At 52.6% G+C, this 18,492-nt stretch overlaps 2 protein-coding genes across 2 annotated transcripts in view; both read right to left on the bottom strand.

Moving 5' to 3' along the window:
- Positions 1 to 242: 242 nt before the first annotated feature.
- LOC138121111 (tyrosine-protein kinase Srms-like) lies at positions 243 to 8,182 on the bottom strand. The gene is made up of 8 exons (XM_069034327.1): positions 7,665 to 8,182; positions 5,285 to 5,406; positions 4,272 to 4,438; positions 3,221 to 3,359; positions 2,594 to 2,752; positions 1,518 to 1,699; positions 1,208 to 1,364; positions 243 to 838 (listed from the first exon to the last, which is right to left on the bottom strand). Exons 1-8 carry the CDS (start codon positions 8,018 to 8,020, stop codon positions 645 to 647), a joined length of 1,476 nt encoding a protein of 491 aa, XP_068890428.1. The 5' UTR covers positions 8,021 to 8,182; the 3' UTR covers positions 243 to 644.
- A 2,988-nt stretch (positions 8,183 to 11,170) lies between these two features.
- The window catches only part of LOC138120926 (peroxidasin homolog), a 45,103-nt gene continuing 37,781 nt past the window's right edge, over positions 11,171 to 18,492 (bottom strand). The window contains exons 17-23 of the mRNA XM_069034040.1: positions 15,897 to 17,400; positions 15,303 to 15,437; positions 14,522 to 14,730; positions 13,610 to 13,724; positions 13,170 to 13,263; positions 12,907 to 13,013; positions 11,171 to 11,623 (exon numbers count right to left, since the gene is read on the bottom strand). Of these exons, the coding sequence (XP_068890141.1) occupies positions 12,918 to 13,013; positions 13,170 to 13,263; positions 13,610 to 13,724; positions 14,522 to 14,730; positions 15,303 to 15,437; positions 15,897 to 17,400 (2,153 nt within the window). The 3' untranslated portion in view covers positions 11,171 to 11,623; positions 12,907 to 12,917. The remainder of the gene's footprint in view (positions 11,624 to 12,906; positions 13,014 to 13,169; positions 13,264 to 13,609; positions 13,725 to 14,521; positions 14,731 to 15,302; positions 15,438 to 15,896; positions 17,401 to 18,492) is intronic.

Here is an 18,492-nt window from a genome sequence, read left to right as displayed (position 1 = left end):
GTGGGACTGGTTGCAAATCAGTGCTTCCTTGAACCTGTCCTTGATGGATTCCTTGAATCCATCCCTGAAAGTTTTCACATCCAGGTTGGATGGAGCTTGGAGCAGCCTGGTCTAGTGGAAGGTGTCCCTGCCCGTGGAACTTTAAGGACCCTTCCAACCCAAGCTGTTCCATGGTTTCTGGGAGGGAGTTTCAGCGTGCTGAGGGAGGAGCATCCAGCAATGCCCTGCAAGGACTCCTGTGGGTGGATGCACACACATTTATTGATAAACACACCGAACACACACTACAAGATAAATCAAGCAGAGCCACAACTGAACATGAACTGCAAACCTTCACGTTGGTGTGGGGAGCAGCAGGGACCTCCCACCCTACTGAGCAAATGAAGATGTAAACTCAGAGTGATCCCTCTGTGGGCCTTCTCCAAACTGTTACACAGCCAAGCGCTGGCAACGAGTTCTCCACAAATTGTTGCTTTTTCCCTTGGCCGCCTCCCTGCACCCTGACTGTGAGGGACCACATGCTGTTTTTTGGGGGGATGTGCATTCCTTGTAGGCCTGTCAGAGAGCAAACCAGAAGGAAGGAACTTCTTGGCAAGAGCTGGCCTGGAGGGGCTTGTGCAGGAAGGATGGTGGGAAGGGGTCCCTCAGGAGAGGGAGCTGAGCAGCCGCCTGTAGATGAAGCCCAGCTTCTCCCGCAGGGCCAGGAAGGTGGGACGCTCCTCCGTGTTGCCGCTCCAGCACTCCAGCATGATGCTGTAGATCTCGGGAGGGCAGGGGCTGGGCCGGGGGAGGCGGTAGCCCCTGGTGATTTGCCTTACGGTTTCTTGGTTTGTCATTCCTGCAAGGAAGGAGAAGATGCCCCTGAGTCTGATGTCCCCAAAGGATGCCCTGAAGGTACACCTGCAGTGGCCAAGATGTCACTGGTGGTGCTGTGAAATGGTGTCTCTCTGCCAGAGGGGTGGTAGAAGAAAGGATGTGGGAGAGCCAGACCAACTTCCTGCCCCCAGCTCCTGCACCCACTCTGCAGCCACTGAATATCCCTCCAAGCCATCCCCTAAGTGGACAATAACTTGCTCATGCTCCAGAAGCTGCTTCCATATCCCTTGGGGAAGCGACAATATAACAATTCACGACACTGGTTTTGGGGATCATGGGTGAGCTGCCCAGCAGATGGATGGAGGGCACAGGAGTGGGGTGGCAGCTTTACCTTCATAGGGGATCTGTCCATACGTGAAGACTTCATAGAGCAGAATCCCGTAGGACCAGACGTCGGACTTGAGGGAGTAGGTGCGGTAGTTGGCTGCCTCTGGGGCCGTCCACTTCACTGGGATTTTAGTGCTGCTGCTGGTAGAATAAATGTCATCCTGAAAAGCAATGGGAGATGGGACATGAGGGATGGGGTGAGCAACAGAGACATGGTTTTTGGGGAAAGTGGACAGCAAGGAATGGCTCCAGCATGGGGCAGCTTTATGGCTGGTGGGTAGCAGGGAGGGAACAGAGCATCCCGCTGAACTGACCTTGAGGAGCCGGGCAAGTCCGAAATCGGCGATTTTGCAGGTGAGTTCCTCTCCCACCAGGATGTTTCTGGCTGCCAGATCCCGGTGGACAATGTGCTTCTCCTCCAGGTACCTCATCCCATCTGCCACTTGACAGGCGATGTTGAGCAGGTGGGAGGTGCCCAGGGACTTCCCTTCAGGACCTGTTAATCCAGACAATCCAGACAATCCAAGCATTGGGGGCAATCTATTATGGGGGTTCTGGTTTGGAAGGAGACCCTGTGCTGACAATATGGGACATGGGGAACATGTAAAACTTCAAATTTGAGCTGTGTGGGACGTTCAGCACTGCCATGTGCTCCTCAGGCATGGGACAGGGGCGGGCTCTGAAGAGCACCAAGGACACAGATATCCATGGCTTATTCAAAGCCAAAGGTGACCTTCTGCCATGCAAATCTCCCTCCAGGCCTCTGAACCTGTTGTACCTGCAAGCTCCAGCTCCTCCGGCACCAAATGCTGCTGGAGCCGCAGTCAGAAGCAAGGTCAGTGTGGGTGGGAGGGGGAGTACCCTGTAGAGAAGCAGGTCTTGGTGGGAGCGGTTTGTTTTGTTTCCTTTTAAGGCTGATTGTGCTGGGTCAGGAAAAGAAAGGCCAAGAAAATTAAACTGGGTAATGAGTGGTCCATGACCCGTTACGAGCTCTGCACGCAAACAAACCCATGGGGAGGTTTGGCTGTTTCATTCCTAAAGAAGGTGGAGTTGCCCAAACATGGCAGTGAGATTTCTGTGCACTGGTGGGAGCTGGCAGACCATGGGTGGGTGGAGAAGGAGGGACGAAGGTCCCAACCAACATTCTTGGCTCCCAAGAGTTGATACAGACCCAGCCCATGTGGACACCCAAAGGATCATCCCAGACTTCGTGATCCCAAGACCATCTCCACCAAGTGCCCATGGATTGCTGTGCTACCACTGATCCAAACAGGACAGAAACCAGGATGGCACTCTCTTAGGGTTCCCATTCGGATTCATAGGGCCATTCTGGGGCACAGGAAGCAGTGCCCCAGGATCCCCCATCCCGTGGGGCCAGCACAGCACTCACTGTTGAGGTAGCTGTGGAGGTTGCCTTTGCGCATGAGCTCGGTGATGATGTACACGGGCTCCTCCAGAGAGCACACAGCGTGCAGCTGGATCAGCTTCTCATGTCTCAGGCGCTTCAGGTTCTGAATCTCCTTGTTGAAGTCTTCTGCTTTCATGTCAGCTGCGGGAGAAAGCCAACACAGCCCTTGTGATCCACTTTCTCACACGATGTTGGGACCTCAGCACCTCCAACTGGGATGAGGACCTTTTTTACCTCCTCACGTCCCCACCGCCCGCTCTCAAAGCTCAGGTTTGCACAGCCTGTGTCTCAGAGCTGATGTTTTCCATGGGGCTTTGGATCCCATTTTCAGGATCATAGTTCCATCAGGATTTTATGTATCACAAACCCCTTTGACTTGACATGATGTCACTTATCACAAACCCACTGGCTGGAGCCATTTTATAGGGATGCAGCCCAAGCTCAGGTTTGTGCACAGAAATATTCCGGTGGCTCTTTGCCAGGTCCTACTGCAGTTTGCCTGATAAAACAGTCACAGTGACCAAGAGGATGAGGAAATGAAGGAGGGTGAATGATACAGCAGTGAACGAGACTCAGCTGGCCACAATTAACATCTGATTCTCCACATACCTTTAATGATCTTGATGGCCACCGGCACCGTGTTCCTCCACAGCCCTTCCCACACCTCTCCGAAGTAGCCCTCTCCCAGCTTCCTCCGCAGGGTGAACTCCCAGCGCGGCCTCTCCCAGCCGTCCCTCTCGGGGGGAGTCTGCCAGATGGACATGGAATGGCACACTTGGACCAGCCAGCCAGGCAGGACCTGCTGATGGAGCCTGCACCAGCCCTTGGTGCCCACAGAGAAGCAGGGCACGATGCTTCACCAGCTGTGTGCCCATGGGCTGAGCCCGAGCACTGCCCTTCCCTCAATGCTCACTGTGGGCACAAAACACCTGGGGCATCCTCTGCATGATCCCTGCTGGGAGCCCAGGTGTGCAAGGGGGAGAGTTTGGAGACTACACAAAATACCAGGAGTTCAAGTTATAATTCACTCCTCATCAGACCTCAGAAGTGCCTTTTCTCCATCTCCACCAATAAATAAAAATGAGTGAATTAATATTATTGCATATTATGTCTGATTTAGACTACAGCTCATTAAGCATTTCTTTTATCCCACACCTTTCAATTTCATTCTTGGATTATTCACATGGTTAATTGCTATTTCCAAGTCATAATCAGTGGATGGAACTCTAATCAGGAAATGAGTTGGCAATTTGGGATTAATACTGTAATTAGACTTATGAGTGCTGCACTAATTGGTATGAAAACTTTATAAAAGCCATGTGGTTTTTTCTTATATTCCCAGGAAAAAATTGGAAGCATGGGTATTTCCAGAATCCATAGTGAAGGGGATTGTAACAACTTGGTTTCCAGTCTTTGAGATGGAGAAGACATTGCAGAAAATGGCTGGTCAAAAATGCATATAAATGCCATGCCCAACCTTAACATGGCTGATGAAAGGTGATGCTGGCAGCTATACTACTGGTGGGCTTTAAATTTAGTTTAATAAAGCTCAAAACCCAAATGGACAGCCTAATTATTTCTAGTTTCCCTCGTTTCCCTTTCCCTTTTTCCATGCCGGTGACCCCGGGGAGCAGGGCTGAGCTGTGCCTGGCGTACGCACCGCGGGGCTGCAGGGCTGCAGCAGGGGGCTCTGGATGACCTTCCAGTGCTCCGTGTAGAAGGCGAGGAGCTCCTCCATGTTGGGAAAGGGGTGTCCCTTCTGGATGTAGAGACTGCCCCTGGGGCTCTTGCAGATTCGGAAGTGGCTGACCTTCGTGTGGTTGCGCACTGTGGGGAAGCCCAGGTTGGGGGAAACTCAACTCATGCAAAGATCAGCCCCTGCCCATCTCCCTGCTGACTTCACCCTCTCTCCTTTCCAGATTCCCAGTCTTTTAATTAACCTAAAGCAACACAGCTCTCCCCTGGACTGCTCCATCCCACACTCCACATCCCTTCTGCTCCCACCTCCTGGCCCAGAGGACTCCTGGCCATTGTGAGCTGGGCTCCTTGGACCACACAGCTTTATTATCAGGGAAAATTAATAAGCTTTATTGTCAGGCATAATTCCACCAGGAACAGTGGAGCTGCTCAAAGAGGATAAACCAGGGGCAGCTGTGACTCCCACAGCCCAGAGACTGAGGGTGGGATGTGGAGTTTGCCATGGTTTTCCTAGGATTGCTTTTATGGGGATAAAACCAGATCGTAATGGCACTCTGGTCCAAAACCCCCTGAATTCAGATTTCAGTATGTGGGAGCGGCCCAGGCCCTGGTAATCTGGAATGGCAGCGTATTTTTAAACAACCGTCAGATGACAAAAGCTGCTGGAATGAAACCCTGGAAGTTAGTGCCACGAAACCATCATTAAGCTGCAGTGAAATGTTTATGGCTTTCATACCCCGGACAGGAGCCACGCACTTTCCTTTGCCACAGTGATTCAACAATCCATCCCTGCTCTGTTAACTTTCCCCTTGCCTTCAGAAAGCAGCCGATTCCCTTCAACAAGGTGCTGAAAAGTGCTTTAAACTTACTCCCCTGTTTTTCACCCCGTGCTAAGCAAACCAGGATTTGCCCCTCAGGAACAGCCTGCTTCCTTTCCCTGTGCTAATTTTATCTGAATAATTGCCACAAAGTCACCTGAGAGAGAGTACTCGCCCTTGCTGCTCTCGCTGTCCCGGACGAGGAAGGAGCCATGCTGGTTGGGAGGCGAGAGGAGGAGCTGCTCCGCTTCGTTTCGGCTGATCTTACTAAAGTACCAGCTGGGGAACAGAGCACAGGGGTCAGAGCGGTGCAAGGGGTTGCTGCACAGATGGGTCTGTATCCATTTCAGGGGATCCTGTACCTCCTGAGCCAGACAGGGGGAGCAGCTGCTGTGACCCCACTGTTTGCTCATCCCTACAGCCACCAAGCAAGTGGCACAGTGGCCAGTCCGTGTCTCAGAACCTGCAGATGTGGCTGCCTGCATCAGGGCTGTTCCGTTGGGTGGGCACTTTACAGGCACTTACTGCAGTTTATTGAGGCTCACTGCCTGCAGACCATCTCATAGAATCAGAGAATCCCAGAATGGTTTGGGTTGGGAGGGACCTTAAAACTCATCTCATTCCACCCCTCCTGCCATGGGCAGGGACACCTTCCACTAGACCAGGTTGTTCAAAGCTCCATCCAACCTGTTCTTGAACACTGCCGGGGATGGGGCATTTCCTCCATCAGTGTCTGGACACTGCTGTATCAAGCTGTCCAGGTCTCAGGTCCATCCCACACCCGTGAGGTTTACATTTTTGGTCTGACAGCCTGTGGTAAATAAAGCACCAACCACCTGGTGCTGTGTGGAAGGTGCTCTGGTGAGGCTGTCCCTGTGTCCTGCCATGAGAGCAACATCTGCAGGCACAGGATCACTTTGCACTTCTTGACCTGCAGCTCATGGGCAGAACCGGCTCTGAGCCCATGAGCAAATGGCATCGATGGAAACATCCCTGGCAATTGCCTTTTGCTGCTCCAGCTGTGCAGCACTGTCTGGGGATTTCACAGCACCAAGCCGGGGGGAGGACCCAGCCAAATCCCTCTTCTGTGTCATATCACTGAGATTCATCACTGAATTCCTGTAAGGAAAGGCAGGTTGGCTGGCTTCCGACACAGAGGGAAGCACAGAAGAGGCAGCCTCATCCAGCCTAAGGCAGCCAGGACGTGAGAAGCCAAAAGTTTCGTCATTAGCTGGGATCGCCAGCGTCTGAGAAGCCGCGCAGGAAATTACATGTGATGAGGTGAACAAATTACCACCCAGCTCCGACCTGCGGCTCCGCGGAGTCTGTGCGCTCACGGCTTGCTCCGGCTGGGAAGCCGGGCACGTTCCTGCCGTCTGCCTTCCACGCCGCGGCATCGCCCTTGTCCCTGTCCTCGAGATGTGGCTGGGCACCAGCTGCTCACGGATGGTGCTCACACGTGTACACACACACAGGAACACACACACACGTACACAAACACACACGTACACAAAAACACACACGCTCCGCTGTAGCCTGCCCAAAGGTCCCGTGCCATGGGAATAAGGCAGGGAGCCGACCCCACGGTCCACACCGGTGTGGTCCCAGCACAGCCCAACCAGACTGGATTTGCCTTCCTCAAAGCACGCGCAGGGAGGGTCTCTCGCATCCCACTGGTTCCCATCACTGCCCCTGCACATCGGGGACTCTTCCCGGGCTTCTCCCGCTCCTCTCCTTTACCCGGCTCAGCACAGGGCGAGCGCGGAGGGGTCTCCAGGGTGCCACGCCTGCCCCAGCCCTGCGCTGCCCGCACTCGGCATGTCTCAGGGCCGAGTACAGAGGGAACAGCAATGCCTCGGGGCGCTTTGCCCGACGTGTCGGGACCAGGCTGCCTTATGCAACGAGGAGCCTGGGCTTTCTCCAGCTGCCGGCGGGCTGAGACATCCCCCGAGCTCCGTGTCGGCTGGGAGAGGCACCGACCGGGAGGAAGCCCCCAGCCCTGGGTAAGCAGGATGGCAGCAGCAGAGCTCTGGGCTTCCTGGCAGGTACCAACTGCTTCTTCCCGTGCTCCCAAGCCCTTTGGAGCCAGCAGGGCTCAGGTACAAGTTTCCCCATCTCCCTGCCTTCCTCCTGTCTCCCCTTTAAGGCAGAACAACAGGGAGAGGAGCCGGAACAAGCAGGAGCCTTTGCACCCCTGCCCACCGTCACACCGCATCGCAGCCCGGAGCCACAGTGCGAGAGTGATGCAGCCAGGAAGGGGCACTGGCATCTCTCCCCGCTGGCGCATCCCCCAAATCTCACTTGCTGTGCCCAACACCTCCACTCCACTGCCACGAGCTGTAGGGGCTGCAGGGCAGGGATGCCCAGGGGAGGGCAGATCCCCGCTCAGCCCCAGCGCCGCTGAAGGCCAAAGCAGGGGGTGAGGATCTGGCGCTCCGTGCCGCTGTGGAGGGTGAGCACTGCCTTTCCCTGCGCAGGGATGTGCTACCCCAGCCCAGCCTCCATCCCCCTGTGGATCCAGAGCAGCGGATACTTACGGGCGGTGAGCGGAGGTGCCCTGGCTGAGGTTGGCCACGTAGGCAGCAGGGACGTAGCCCGTGGCCGGCTCCCCCAGCAGCCGCCGGGCTAGGACATACTCTCCCTCTTCTCTGAGGACACGCAGTTTGTCCCCTGCGCTTATGCTCAGCTCCTCGGCGCTCCGGGCTGTGAAAGCGTACAAAGCGATACAGAGAGAGGACTTGGGGATGAAGGAAATGGAAGTCGCCTCCGAGTTCAGCGAAACGGAATCAGAGCCAAGATACCCCAGCGAGCAGCTCTCCGTCACGGAGCGGGGACGGAGCTTGTTCCAGAAAGATGTCAGGAAGGTCAAACGCTTCCTGACGAACTGCTCCATCCCCGGTGAAGCGCTGGATGCGGTGGGCTATGCCACCGCGCTCCGGGAGGCCGGGGGAGGGGGGGGTGCCGGGCTCCTGCCGCCGGCCGGGAAGCTCATCCTGCCGGCCCGCGTTACCCGCACGCGTCTGGGCGCTCGCCGGCCCTTCCCGGCGAACTTCCTATTTCTGAAAGTGAAACTGGTTCATCTGGCGAGACGAGTCTGCAGGCGGGACGAGTCTGCAGGCAGGAGTCCCACGCTCAGAGCCACGGGCACATCTGGGAGACAGGCACAGCTGGAGCCGGGCTTGCTGCTCTCGAAGAAGAAGGAGGACGGCTGTTGTTTTATTTAATCATTATTTTAAAGTGTGCTCTTTGCTTCTTACCGGAGCACCATAAACACAGCTCTCTGTTCTTTAAGCAGCTCTTGTCACAAGTGGCTGACTCTTGTTTATAGTCTTTATCTCACTTGTGTGGGAGGCTATTTTTTTTTTCCATAGGACAATAATTGCATCCACAAATGTGGGAAAGTTAAAACAGAATTAAGGAAATAACCTTAGAAGAGATCTGAAGTGTTTGGATATTTCCTGGGTGGATATTGTGGAGGTTTATAACACCAGATCCTTTCTTCCTTCAGTCTACGATGACCTCCCAGAGTAACCCCACTAAAGCATTTGCCTCCTCACACTCATTCCCTGTTGCAGAGGGTCACTGGGGAATTCACATCCCAGAACCACCAGGGTCTGGTGCTCATTCAGCTTCCATCAGAGATGGGTCCCACTCAGAATCGGGAGATCTTTGCCTGATGCAGGGCCTGCAATCAGCCTCAGGATCAGCATGGCATCCAGAGCCAAGCCCTGGAATGCAGCCCCCAGCTCTCAGTGTGTCAGCACAGCCACACTTCCCCAGCCCTGGTCACACTCGGACACTGACATGCTCCAACCCCCCTCCCAAATCCCACCACCCACAGCCATCAGCCAAAGGACAGAGATTCCCCCCTCACATCTTCCACGTGCACTTTAAGCCACCTGGAGATCACTGCTCTGGTGAGAAATCCCAACTCCAATCCCCCAGCCACCACCTGGACTTTGTCATTTAACTGTTCCATCTAATTAGTGGGAGTTTTGTGCCTGTCAACTCCACTCCTGGCCTTAAGCCCATTATTTTGATCCTCCTCTGCTTGCAGTTGGTCTTTGTAGCTCATTTTGGGCGTGTAGTTGGGATTTGAAAGAGGCTGCTTAAAAAGAAATATGAAAAATTAATTGTAGAAGTCTGGGCTGCCAACTGCAACTGTGTGGGGCATGAGGAACAAGCTGGACCCACCCTTGGGTCAACAGCTCTAGACATGCTGTGTCCTGCATCCTGGGTGTCCTGTGATGGCCAAAAACCTGCAAAAGGATTTCCTTGTCTGGGTTTTGGACTCAGCAATTTCCTCACCCTCTCCCAGGCACAGACACCCAGGGCAGAGGGCAGGAATACAGAGCACTCCTCAGCGTGGCCTTTGTGTTCCTGAACAGATGAGAACTGGAAAGAAAGGGAGTCTTTAATAAAACATTCTGCTCCCTGCTTATCCAAGTAGCACCTGAATACACAGGTAAGTCCCCCAAGATCTGCCCCCTGCCCAGCTCACAGCCTCGCCCCCAGTGCCACACAGGGATGTGCAAAGTCTCCGTGCATTTTTCCCACTTCAGCATGAGGAGGGCAACTGAGGATGGGGCACAGAAGGGTTTGCAAACCAAAGGGAAGGGACATCCCCTCTGCTGTCCTTCTGCAGCCCTTGAGACCAGTGTGCTCCTCATGTCACACTCCATCAGGTGCAAAAGGGGCTGCCTGGTTGTGCCCTGAAAGATGATCTGATCAGATCCAGCATGGAGCGCTTGTGCCTCACTGTTATGAATGAGGACTCGCTGAACGTCTGGTCTGCAGAAGGAGACTGAACTGATTTACCTTTATTGACCTATGCCAGATTAGATTCTCCAGGGGTTCCAGTGATAGACAAGTGCAGCTGATTTCCAACACACGAGGCTTTGGATCTTCATTTGCACCTAAATGAAAGAGTACTTCCAAATGACAAACATCCCTGAGGACTAAATACTGCCTCTGAGCTGAGCCTACCAGACATGCAGAGCACAGACTCATCCCTGCAAACCTCTGTCTGCACAAGACACACACACAAAGCTCAGCTCCATGCCAGGAAGGAGATGATAAATCACAACCTTTTTCTATGATCTTTTTTTTTTTTAATTTTATTTTCCTATTCAGTTCCAGGAGCATCCCTGCTGCCTTGAATCCCTTTTGGTACTATAAAACACCTAAAAAAAGTAAAGAAGAAAAAGCATGTTCATAGAAGTTTCTGGTCCTTGTGCTGTGGGAAAGAAAGTGGGAGGAGGCAGGAAAAGTGATAAAGATAAGGAAGGTACAGAGATCTGATGGGTCAAGTATTTTCAGTCCCTGTGGCCAGCTTACAAGGATGTATTAAAAACCAATCTGTCCACAGATTTGGGGTTGTGGTGGGTACACAGGGACTTCAGTTCTAGCACCACTAAAGAGCACCTCCAAAGAGCACCAAAACCAGCAGACCTGAGCAGCAGAGCTGCCTACACAGCCCTGGTTTGGCTGCAGAGCACTGGGGAGCCATCAACACAAACAGCACTTTGTATACACCCGCGTGTCAAACACCACAGCGTGGCCTCCCAGCCTAATTGACAGAAACCAGCAGCTCCCTTCCACTAATGAGAGTGCCCATTACACCTAATTAGCTGAGGTTCTATTCCAGGTCCTGTTACGTTTACACTCGAAATACATCTTCCAGCAAAGAGCCTTTTTGGAGGGGAAAAAAAAAGGAAGAGAAGCATAATTCCAATTAAGCCCCTAAAGGGGCAGAAAGTTGGGGAATGCAGGTCATGCTGAGGAAAATGGTTTTGAGGAATGGTAAGTCACTCGTGGGGTCAGAGGATGTTCCACTTGTCACCAATGACTGGCAAAGCACAGCTGGAGATCAAGGGTGGCCACACCGTGCCTGGCACCCCATCCTGAAACACCCAACCCTGAGGTTCCTCTTGGTCTTTTTGATGGTGTCAGAAGATGGCTGGGATTTCTTCTGGGCTTCATGTTTTTTTTTTTTGTTTTTTGTTTTTTTTTTTAGTGATTTCTCCAGATGTTTCCTGGCACCACAGTGCATTTGAGAAAGGTTTTGCCTCTCAATGAATTGGTTTGGATGGGTGTCCATGGGACAGTTCCGACAAGGAGTGATGGGTGACAACAGAGGTGCATGGGAAGAGGAGCGGAGCAGAACAGTGGCATTAAAGCAGCTTCAATTTGTCTCTGTTTCCTGGGGGCTGTGGAAGAAAGAGGCACCTTGGCAAACTCTGGGCTCTCATCATTGAGGGCAGAGCTCATCCCCGGGAGGCCAACAAGGGCAGGAAGGGTCCAGGGGCTGAGTGGCTCGTAGACAGTCAGTGCAGAGGGTTCAATGCAGGCAAAAGTACAGTGGTCCTGGGACAGGGAGTGGTATGAGAGGTGTGAGAGCAGGCACAGCATCGTGGGGTCTCATGGTGGCTCTCTGAGCCCTGTAGGGGTGGGTTGGACTGGCTGGTGGAGAGCAGGAGTGCAGGTCACAGGGCACCTGAAATGGCACATGAAAGCAGAAAAGCTCTGTGGGAGCAGCTGGAGGCAGAGCGAGCTGTTTGAACAGTGCCTGGCAGGTCTGCGGCAGGGAAACCTTTAAACCCACAGTAAAACTTTTCAGGGACCCTGTAAACACAGGGCTCATCAAGGATCTGAAACAATGGCAAGGAAAAGCCAACCCATAAGTCACACTGCACTCTTTGTCACATTTCTGAAGCAGTCACTGAGGAGAAAATCTGTAAGGACCAAAACACCAAATCATGCTGAAAGACAGCCTGGCCAACCTGCAGGCTTCCCTTTCTGCATTCTGCCGAGTTTATCAGCACAGATCAGCCTTTGCTTGCCCCGCCCTTTAACCTAACTTCCAGAGAATGAATGCTCCTTCTAGTACACACTGCCCGGCAGAACTGCACTTCTCAAAACTCCTCTGCTCCTGTCTCTGGAGAAATCATTTGCAACACATAAAAACCATTCAACACCTCCAGACTGGCAGGTGCCAGGGAGCTGTTCAGCCTCTCTCTCACAGCTGCAGAGATCTCCATGGGAAGCAGGAGAAGGGAGCTCAGGCTGTGCTCCCTGTGCCCATGAACACCTGGACTGGAGTTCTGGCAGCTCTCTGCCAGGACTGTGCCACTGCTGAGCAGCAGCCGGAGTCCCCAGGCTGGCAGAGGCTGGCAGGGACTTTTCACAGACACCTCACAGCTGTGCTGCCCTGGCTCAGGCAGAGGACTGGTGCCTTCAGGAGTGAGGAACACAGTGACTCATGGGGAGGGGGAAATCTCTGCCAGTTTGTAAGCAAATGATGGATTGCTCCATCTGCCCAAAGCTCCTTGTTTCCCTAGGGAGGAACCAGTCCATCCACTCCATCACCGAGCTTTGTGATATCTCTCCCCACAAAGGTCCTTCAGAGGCTGCTGGATTTGGGGTTAGGACATTAAATGCTGTTAGAATAAACCTACGCAGAGTCACCGGAGAATAGGCCCAGGAGACCTCACCCAATCCATCTGGTCCATCCTATACTTATGTCTTTCCCCATCTTTGCCAAACCAGTTCTTAACAGACCTCCAGGAATGGATACGCCACCACATCCCCAGACAACCCATTCCAGTGAGTCACTGATCATTACCAGCAGAAACGAGTGTCTAACCTGCTGCATTTAAATCTGTTACCTCATGTCCCATTCATCACCTCATTGCTCCATTCCTTCCTGCATGGGAACACTGCTGAGGTGTCCCCCCACACTGACCCTACTGGGCCCCAGCCCAGAACAAACACACTGACCTTGTACGTGGTCATCTTTTTCTCCGTTTGTCCCCAGTCTTCTTGCCCTGTCCACGTGTGCTGGTGTTCCTGTGGTGCCACCTCAGCTGGCTCTCTAGTGCATTCACCTGGGGGTGAGAAAGCAGCAGCCCTGAGAGGAGTTTGCACCACTGCACAGGTAATCTTTAACCTGTCCCAAATACAAGAAGAAAATGCTGGCTCAAGTTTTCTTCACTGAGGTTCACGACTCCATGAAAGATAAACATCGGGACACCAAGTTTTACCTGTTTCCTTAGAGAAGTGACTGTCTTCTCCAGTTCAGCCACAAGGGACTCAAGATTCTCTCTGGAGGAAGGGCTTGGGGAAGGCGCCTCGTTTCTGGGGTTGGGGATAAAAAGTAAAAGGGGTTATGCAAACAGCAGCTTCCTGGGTGAGGGAATCATTCTGCCTTCTCCAACACCAGCCTCCAAGTGAGCATCAAAGGGAAGGGCCCAGCTCCCAGATTCACCTGCCAAGGGATGCCAGCCAAAGAGCCCCTCAGCCCAGGTATTTACTCATCAGAGTTGGGCTCTGCACTGAAGTGTTGGAGGACTGGCTGAGTTCAGCATCTCTCTACTGATTCAGCCCTACCCCAAACCTCTGCAAAGCACCAGATTCAGAGGCCTGAATGGACTATTAAAAACTTCTGTTTCATAAAATGGAGGTAGAAGGGCTGATACTACACCTGGGCAAGTCAGGCTTGTGCCTGGCAGGGTTTTCCTCCGGGTAGCTGAAGCCAGGAGACCTCTTGCTTCGGAACCGCTGCGAAAGAGCCCTGAATTGCCCTCGTGTCCGGCAGTCTTGGGAAGGAAGGGAAAGTCTGCAGTGAGCACTGGTGTTGAAGCAGGACTGCGTGAATTTCAGCAGCACACGGCAGCGCTGCCCTCCTGCACTATCCACCCTGGACACATCTCTTGGGCCAGAGGGAAAGAGGCAACAAAGGTGTGGAACAGGGTGTGCATCACTCATGGATTCCCATGTGTCAGATGGACATCTGCACCCGGAATGCAGCACAGAGGGACCATGGCAGGATCTGTGGTTTAATGGCAGAGATTTAGGCTCCCAAATGAATCTGTGAAATGGCATGTGGTGGGGATCATGTCCTGTTTCAGTCTCTCCCCCCAGCCAGAGACCAAAGCCCTCAGTGAGGTGGGGCTTTCAGACAGATTAAATGAAGCTAACAGGCTTCCTAGAGAGGTGGCCAATGTCCCAAACCTCTTGGGGTTTAAGAAGCATTTGAATATAACAATAATAATAATAATAATAATAATAATAATAATAATTACATAATTAAGACATAATTAAGAATTTGCTTTAACTTTCGATCAGCCCTGAATTGGTCAGGCGGTTGGACAGGATGATTGCTTCAGGTCCTCCACAACTGAAATATTCTATTCTATTCTATTCTATTCTATTCTATTCTATTCTATTCTATTCTATTCTATTCTCTGTTCCCTTTGCACCCATTTGCTGACACAAGGTTCTCGTGGTGCAGGCAGAAATCAGCTACAATGCCATAAAAGCTGCTGTGGTGTGTGACAAATGCCATCCAGAGTGATCCCCACACCAGTCAGCGCCAGAGCATCCCTCTCCTTACCCTCACAACAGTCCTGCCACAGGCGCAGGTCCACGGCAGGAATCTCCTCACAGCTGACCATGCCCTGCAGGTACGATGCCACCCGGAACACATCTCTCTGCAGCTGCTGGATGTGGTCACTGTTGTCACAGATGACACGAGCAAGGGACGCCTGTCTGATCTGAGTCAGCTGCGCCGGCGTGAAGACTCCGGGGTTCTCATACCAAAATCTGCAGTGGGGTGTAATCACAGCATGACTCAGGAGTGGGAGAAGAGGGAGGGAGGGAGGGAGGGAGTGAGTGAGTGAGTGAGTGAGTGAGTGAGGCTGGGAGAGGAAGAAGAGTTCCCCGACATCTGTGTGGCAGCACCCACACCCCTCAAAATGAGCGTCTGCTCTGGTGTCAGGTGGCTGCAAACACAGATGGCTTTTTCTGAACCCACAAACCCCCATGCTCCTGCCCTAAGTGCATCACCAAGCAAAGATGTGTCTCATTCACACAAGCAGCAAACAGGGATTATAAAAGAGCTCCTGCGGACATTTTCTAGCATTTTCATGAGATATTGGGAACATCCTCAATGATTCCCAGTGTTCTGCAGTGAAATGAGAATCACTAAATCAAGAAAGGACACCTTGACAGTAACTGTGACAAGTGCTTTTGCAAATACACTGGACAGAGAACACTGTTCCTCATATCATAAGACAATAAATAATTTAAAATTACAGATTCTGCTTCTTTCTGTAAGGCAAAAAAACTCCCAAACAGAATAACCAAAGGATTTGGGGTGACTCGAATGATAATACCTGTCTCCATCTCTCAGCCTTCTGAACTGTGTCGTTAACAGGCACATCAGTGTTGGTCCCACTCTGGTCCCAGGGACAAGGTCCTCCACCATCAGTGCTGGAAACAGGTCAATATTTTTGGTAGTTCCGTATAAACTGCAGGATAACCAATATAAAAAAAAAAAAAGTTAAGAGGAGAGATAATATAAATCTGATACCAACATAGAAATTTGTATGTCAGGAACTCATCTGGACAATATTTTTAATACTTCTATCTAAAAGACAATGGGATAAAGACCTGCCTTGGAAGAGGCAGCCAGGGCAGATAGGACGCAGTTTAGTCTGACTGGAAAATAGCTCCAAGGCTCAATCTGCTCCCAAGCTACACCACAGCAGTGCCTGACAACATTCCACCCAGAACCAGACTGATCACTTGGAGAAACCTCATTTGTCTTACCCCACTGTTAAACCACAGCTATTACCCTATCTTAACATCTGTGGGGGACAGTATCTGGGAAGGTTATTCCATGGGTGTACTGGAAGGAGCAGGAACTTTTCACTGACTGTAATTCACTCTCCAGTAATTTCGATGCTTCCACATCCAGGCTACAGTACCTCCTGAGCTTTTCTCTGATCTCCAAGTTCTTTATCTCATTTCTGAGGTCCTCAAACTCCTGTGCAGAGGAGAGGTTGCAGAAGACCCTGAAGTCATTGTAGGGTGGGATGCCGTGGTCTCGCCCTCTCTGGATGTTGATAGCGGCCAAGTCCAGTGACACAGAGTGTGCCATGGAGAAGAGTTTCTCCGTCAGCTCCATGTTGAGGAGTTCAGAGGGCACCCGCATTTTCCCAGGAACCCCAAACAGCCCACGGAGGAGGGGGTCAATCCCCCCTTCCTGCATGATCCTGAAAGGGGAGAAGAAGGCCTTGTGCAGGGGGATGTGGCCTTGTCGGATGGGCTGGAAGGTCTCATTCAGTCGGTACAGGATGGGGTTGATCAAGGTGTGCCCAAAGCGGAAAGCGGCCGTGGCAAAGGCGTTGAGAATCCCTGCATTGACATTGGGGCTGTAGCCTTTGTACTCACCCAGCATCTTCATCCCAGCCTCCCCAAGGACCTTGGGCAGCCACTGGGCATAGGTGATGTGCTGCATCTGGGCACCCACAATCTTTCGTGCCTCGTGGTACAGGAGATCCCCATCCCAGTGCGGGTTGAGCGTGGCCAGCTCGGTGGCAACGCGGTTGTGCTCCCTGAACCACAGCGTGTGCATGGCCGTGAGCCCCAGCTGCTCGTTGGCACGGTGGTCTCCTGCCAGGAAGCATGGCACGGGGCTCTCGTTCTCATCCCTCATGCACTCCGTGGGTGGCCCCACTGCAAAGGGAAGGAGATGCTTCCCCGAACTGGGCACAACTTGCCCTCGCTTCAGCAGCCCTTTCTGGCCGCTCAGATCCCGCAGCTCCCGCGATTCCTGCTCCGTGCTGCCATAAACGTTGGAGGCATCAATGTAGGATGTCAGGTGGTTGATCTGCTCCCTGGCATAGACAGAGTTCATCAGCAGGGAGGTCATGCCGCTGCCGCACACAGGGCTCGAGCGCACAAAGAACATGCAGCGCCCGTTCCGCACGCGGGGGTCGTTGGCGGGGACCGTGATGGAGAAGCAGGGAGGGTCGTTGCTGCACACCTCGCTGCAAGGGGCTCCGTCTGAGAAACGGGACATGCTGATGGCTGCCACCGTCTGGTCCATGTCGTGGTCCAGGAACTGGCCCCACTGCATGAGCATGTGCGTGAACTGGTCATCGGGGGTGATGGTCTCGGTCCCAATCATGGCAGTGGAGACAAGGCGAGGTAGAGGAAGGGGCAGATCCCTGGCATCTTCTGCCAAGGAAAACCCTCGGGGGAGGTTAAATCCATTCTGGTAGGCAGGTTTGAGGAGCCTCTGGAAGGCTGTGAGGGACGCACCCCACATGGGGTGCTGGAGGTTGTTGCAAGAGCCATCGTGGGTCCTGTACTTCTTGTGGAAGCAGATGTCAGAGCAGTTGGGCGTGCGCCGGTGGGCGGAGCAGCCCGACAGGTTGGCGATCATGGTCAGGTAGTGAGGGGACACCAGGTCATTGTAGCGATAGCCTGCAAAGGGAAGGGCAAAGCACCAGGTCAGGCATCACCTGCAGCCTCCTGATTCCCACTGTCCCATGGAACAGCTCTGTATTCAAATCCCTGTCAGGATGGGCATGGGATGCCCGGGGCTCTGAGCATGCTTTTGCTGTGGAATTTATGGGAAACAAAGGAAGCACAGGATAGCATCAGGCCCACAAAGCAAAAAAAGGGGAAAGAATTTAGCTGCACAGAGCTGGAAACTTGTCACTGGCAGAGCAAACTGTGGGGGTGGTCTCAGTCCCTATTCTAGGTTTATTTTATGGCTCCCTGGGTTACTGCTGCCACCATGAGCTCCATCACCCACCCAAGCTCTACGTGACGAGCAGCAGGAAGCCGTGGGTGACTGCCAGGGCACTGCTGCACTGTGTGAAAGTGCTGAATGATGCTGCATTGTGTGGATGCTGACAGGGCAATGAGGAGGAGAGGCTGGCAGTCCAACCAGCCCAGACCAGACCTGCTGCCTGGAGAGAGACTCCTCACACCCTGGAATACATCCAGGCAGGAAAAGATATTTACAGGTCCCAGACACACATGCCTGCTCCATGATGAATCACACGTATAGGTAGAAGCATGCAGAATGTTTGCTCTGTATCAAGGAAGTCCCAGGCAGCAAGTTTTGGGGTCCAGCTGCTGCATGCTTGGACCTCGTTAGGTAATTTTGGCATTATGTTGCTTTGTTGTTTGCTATCCTGCTTCAATAAAAGGAACCTGAGCTGCTGGGACTTACCTGAGTTTGTAGCTAAGAAGTCAAAGTAGTAGAGAGGAGGGAAATTCCCTCTTCTTCTGTAACAGCACCCAAATACCCCAGAGTTCACAGCATTGTGCTCGTTGCCATTTGGAGGGCAGGAAACATCTCAGACCATGCTCTTGAGGGTCTGAGCTTCAGACCCACAAGGATACTCCTTCATCAGCTAGTTGGTTAATATTTTTTAAGGAATAGGGCTTTTATAGCCATCTGAGGAACCTTTACAAAACAGGGAACTCAAACCATTGCCTGGGTATCAAATTAGTTCGGTGAACACAAGACCAGCCCTTCAGCTATTAAAGAAACCATGAGACATA

This window comes from Aphelocoma coerulescens, chromosome 20, assembly GCF_041296385.1.
Source record: "Aphelocoma coerulescens isolate FSJ_1873_10779 chromosome 20, UR_Acoe_1.0, whole genome shotgun sequence".
Classification (NCBI taxonomy): Eukaryota; Metazoa; Chordata; class Aves; order Passeriformes; family Corvidae; genus Aphelocoma; species Aphelocoma coerulescens.
This window is presented reverse-complemented; position numbering and strand designations above follow the sequence as displayed.

Bases quoted from the DNA above. Each gene is read 5' to 3' on its own strand.
- LOC138121111 (XM_069034327.1), bottom strand. From the start codon at position 8,020: ATGGAGCAGTTCGTCAGGAAGCGTTTGACCTTCCTGACATCTTTCTGG. The intron at 2,753-3,220 runs GTATGTGGAGAA...TTTCTCCCGCAG, and splicing joins GGCCATCAAGATCATTAAAG to CTGACATGAAAGCAGAAGAC. The intron at 1,365-1,517 runs GTCAGTTCAGCG...ATTGCTTTTCAG, and splicing joins GACTTGCCCGGCTCCTCAAG to GATGACATTTATTCTACCAG.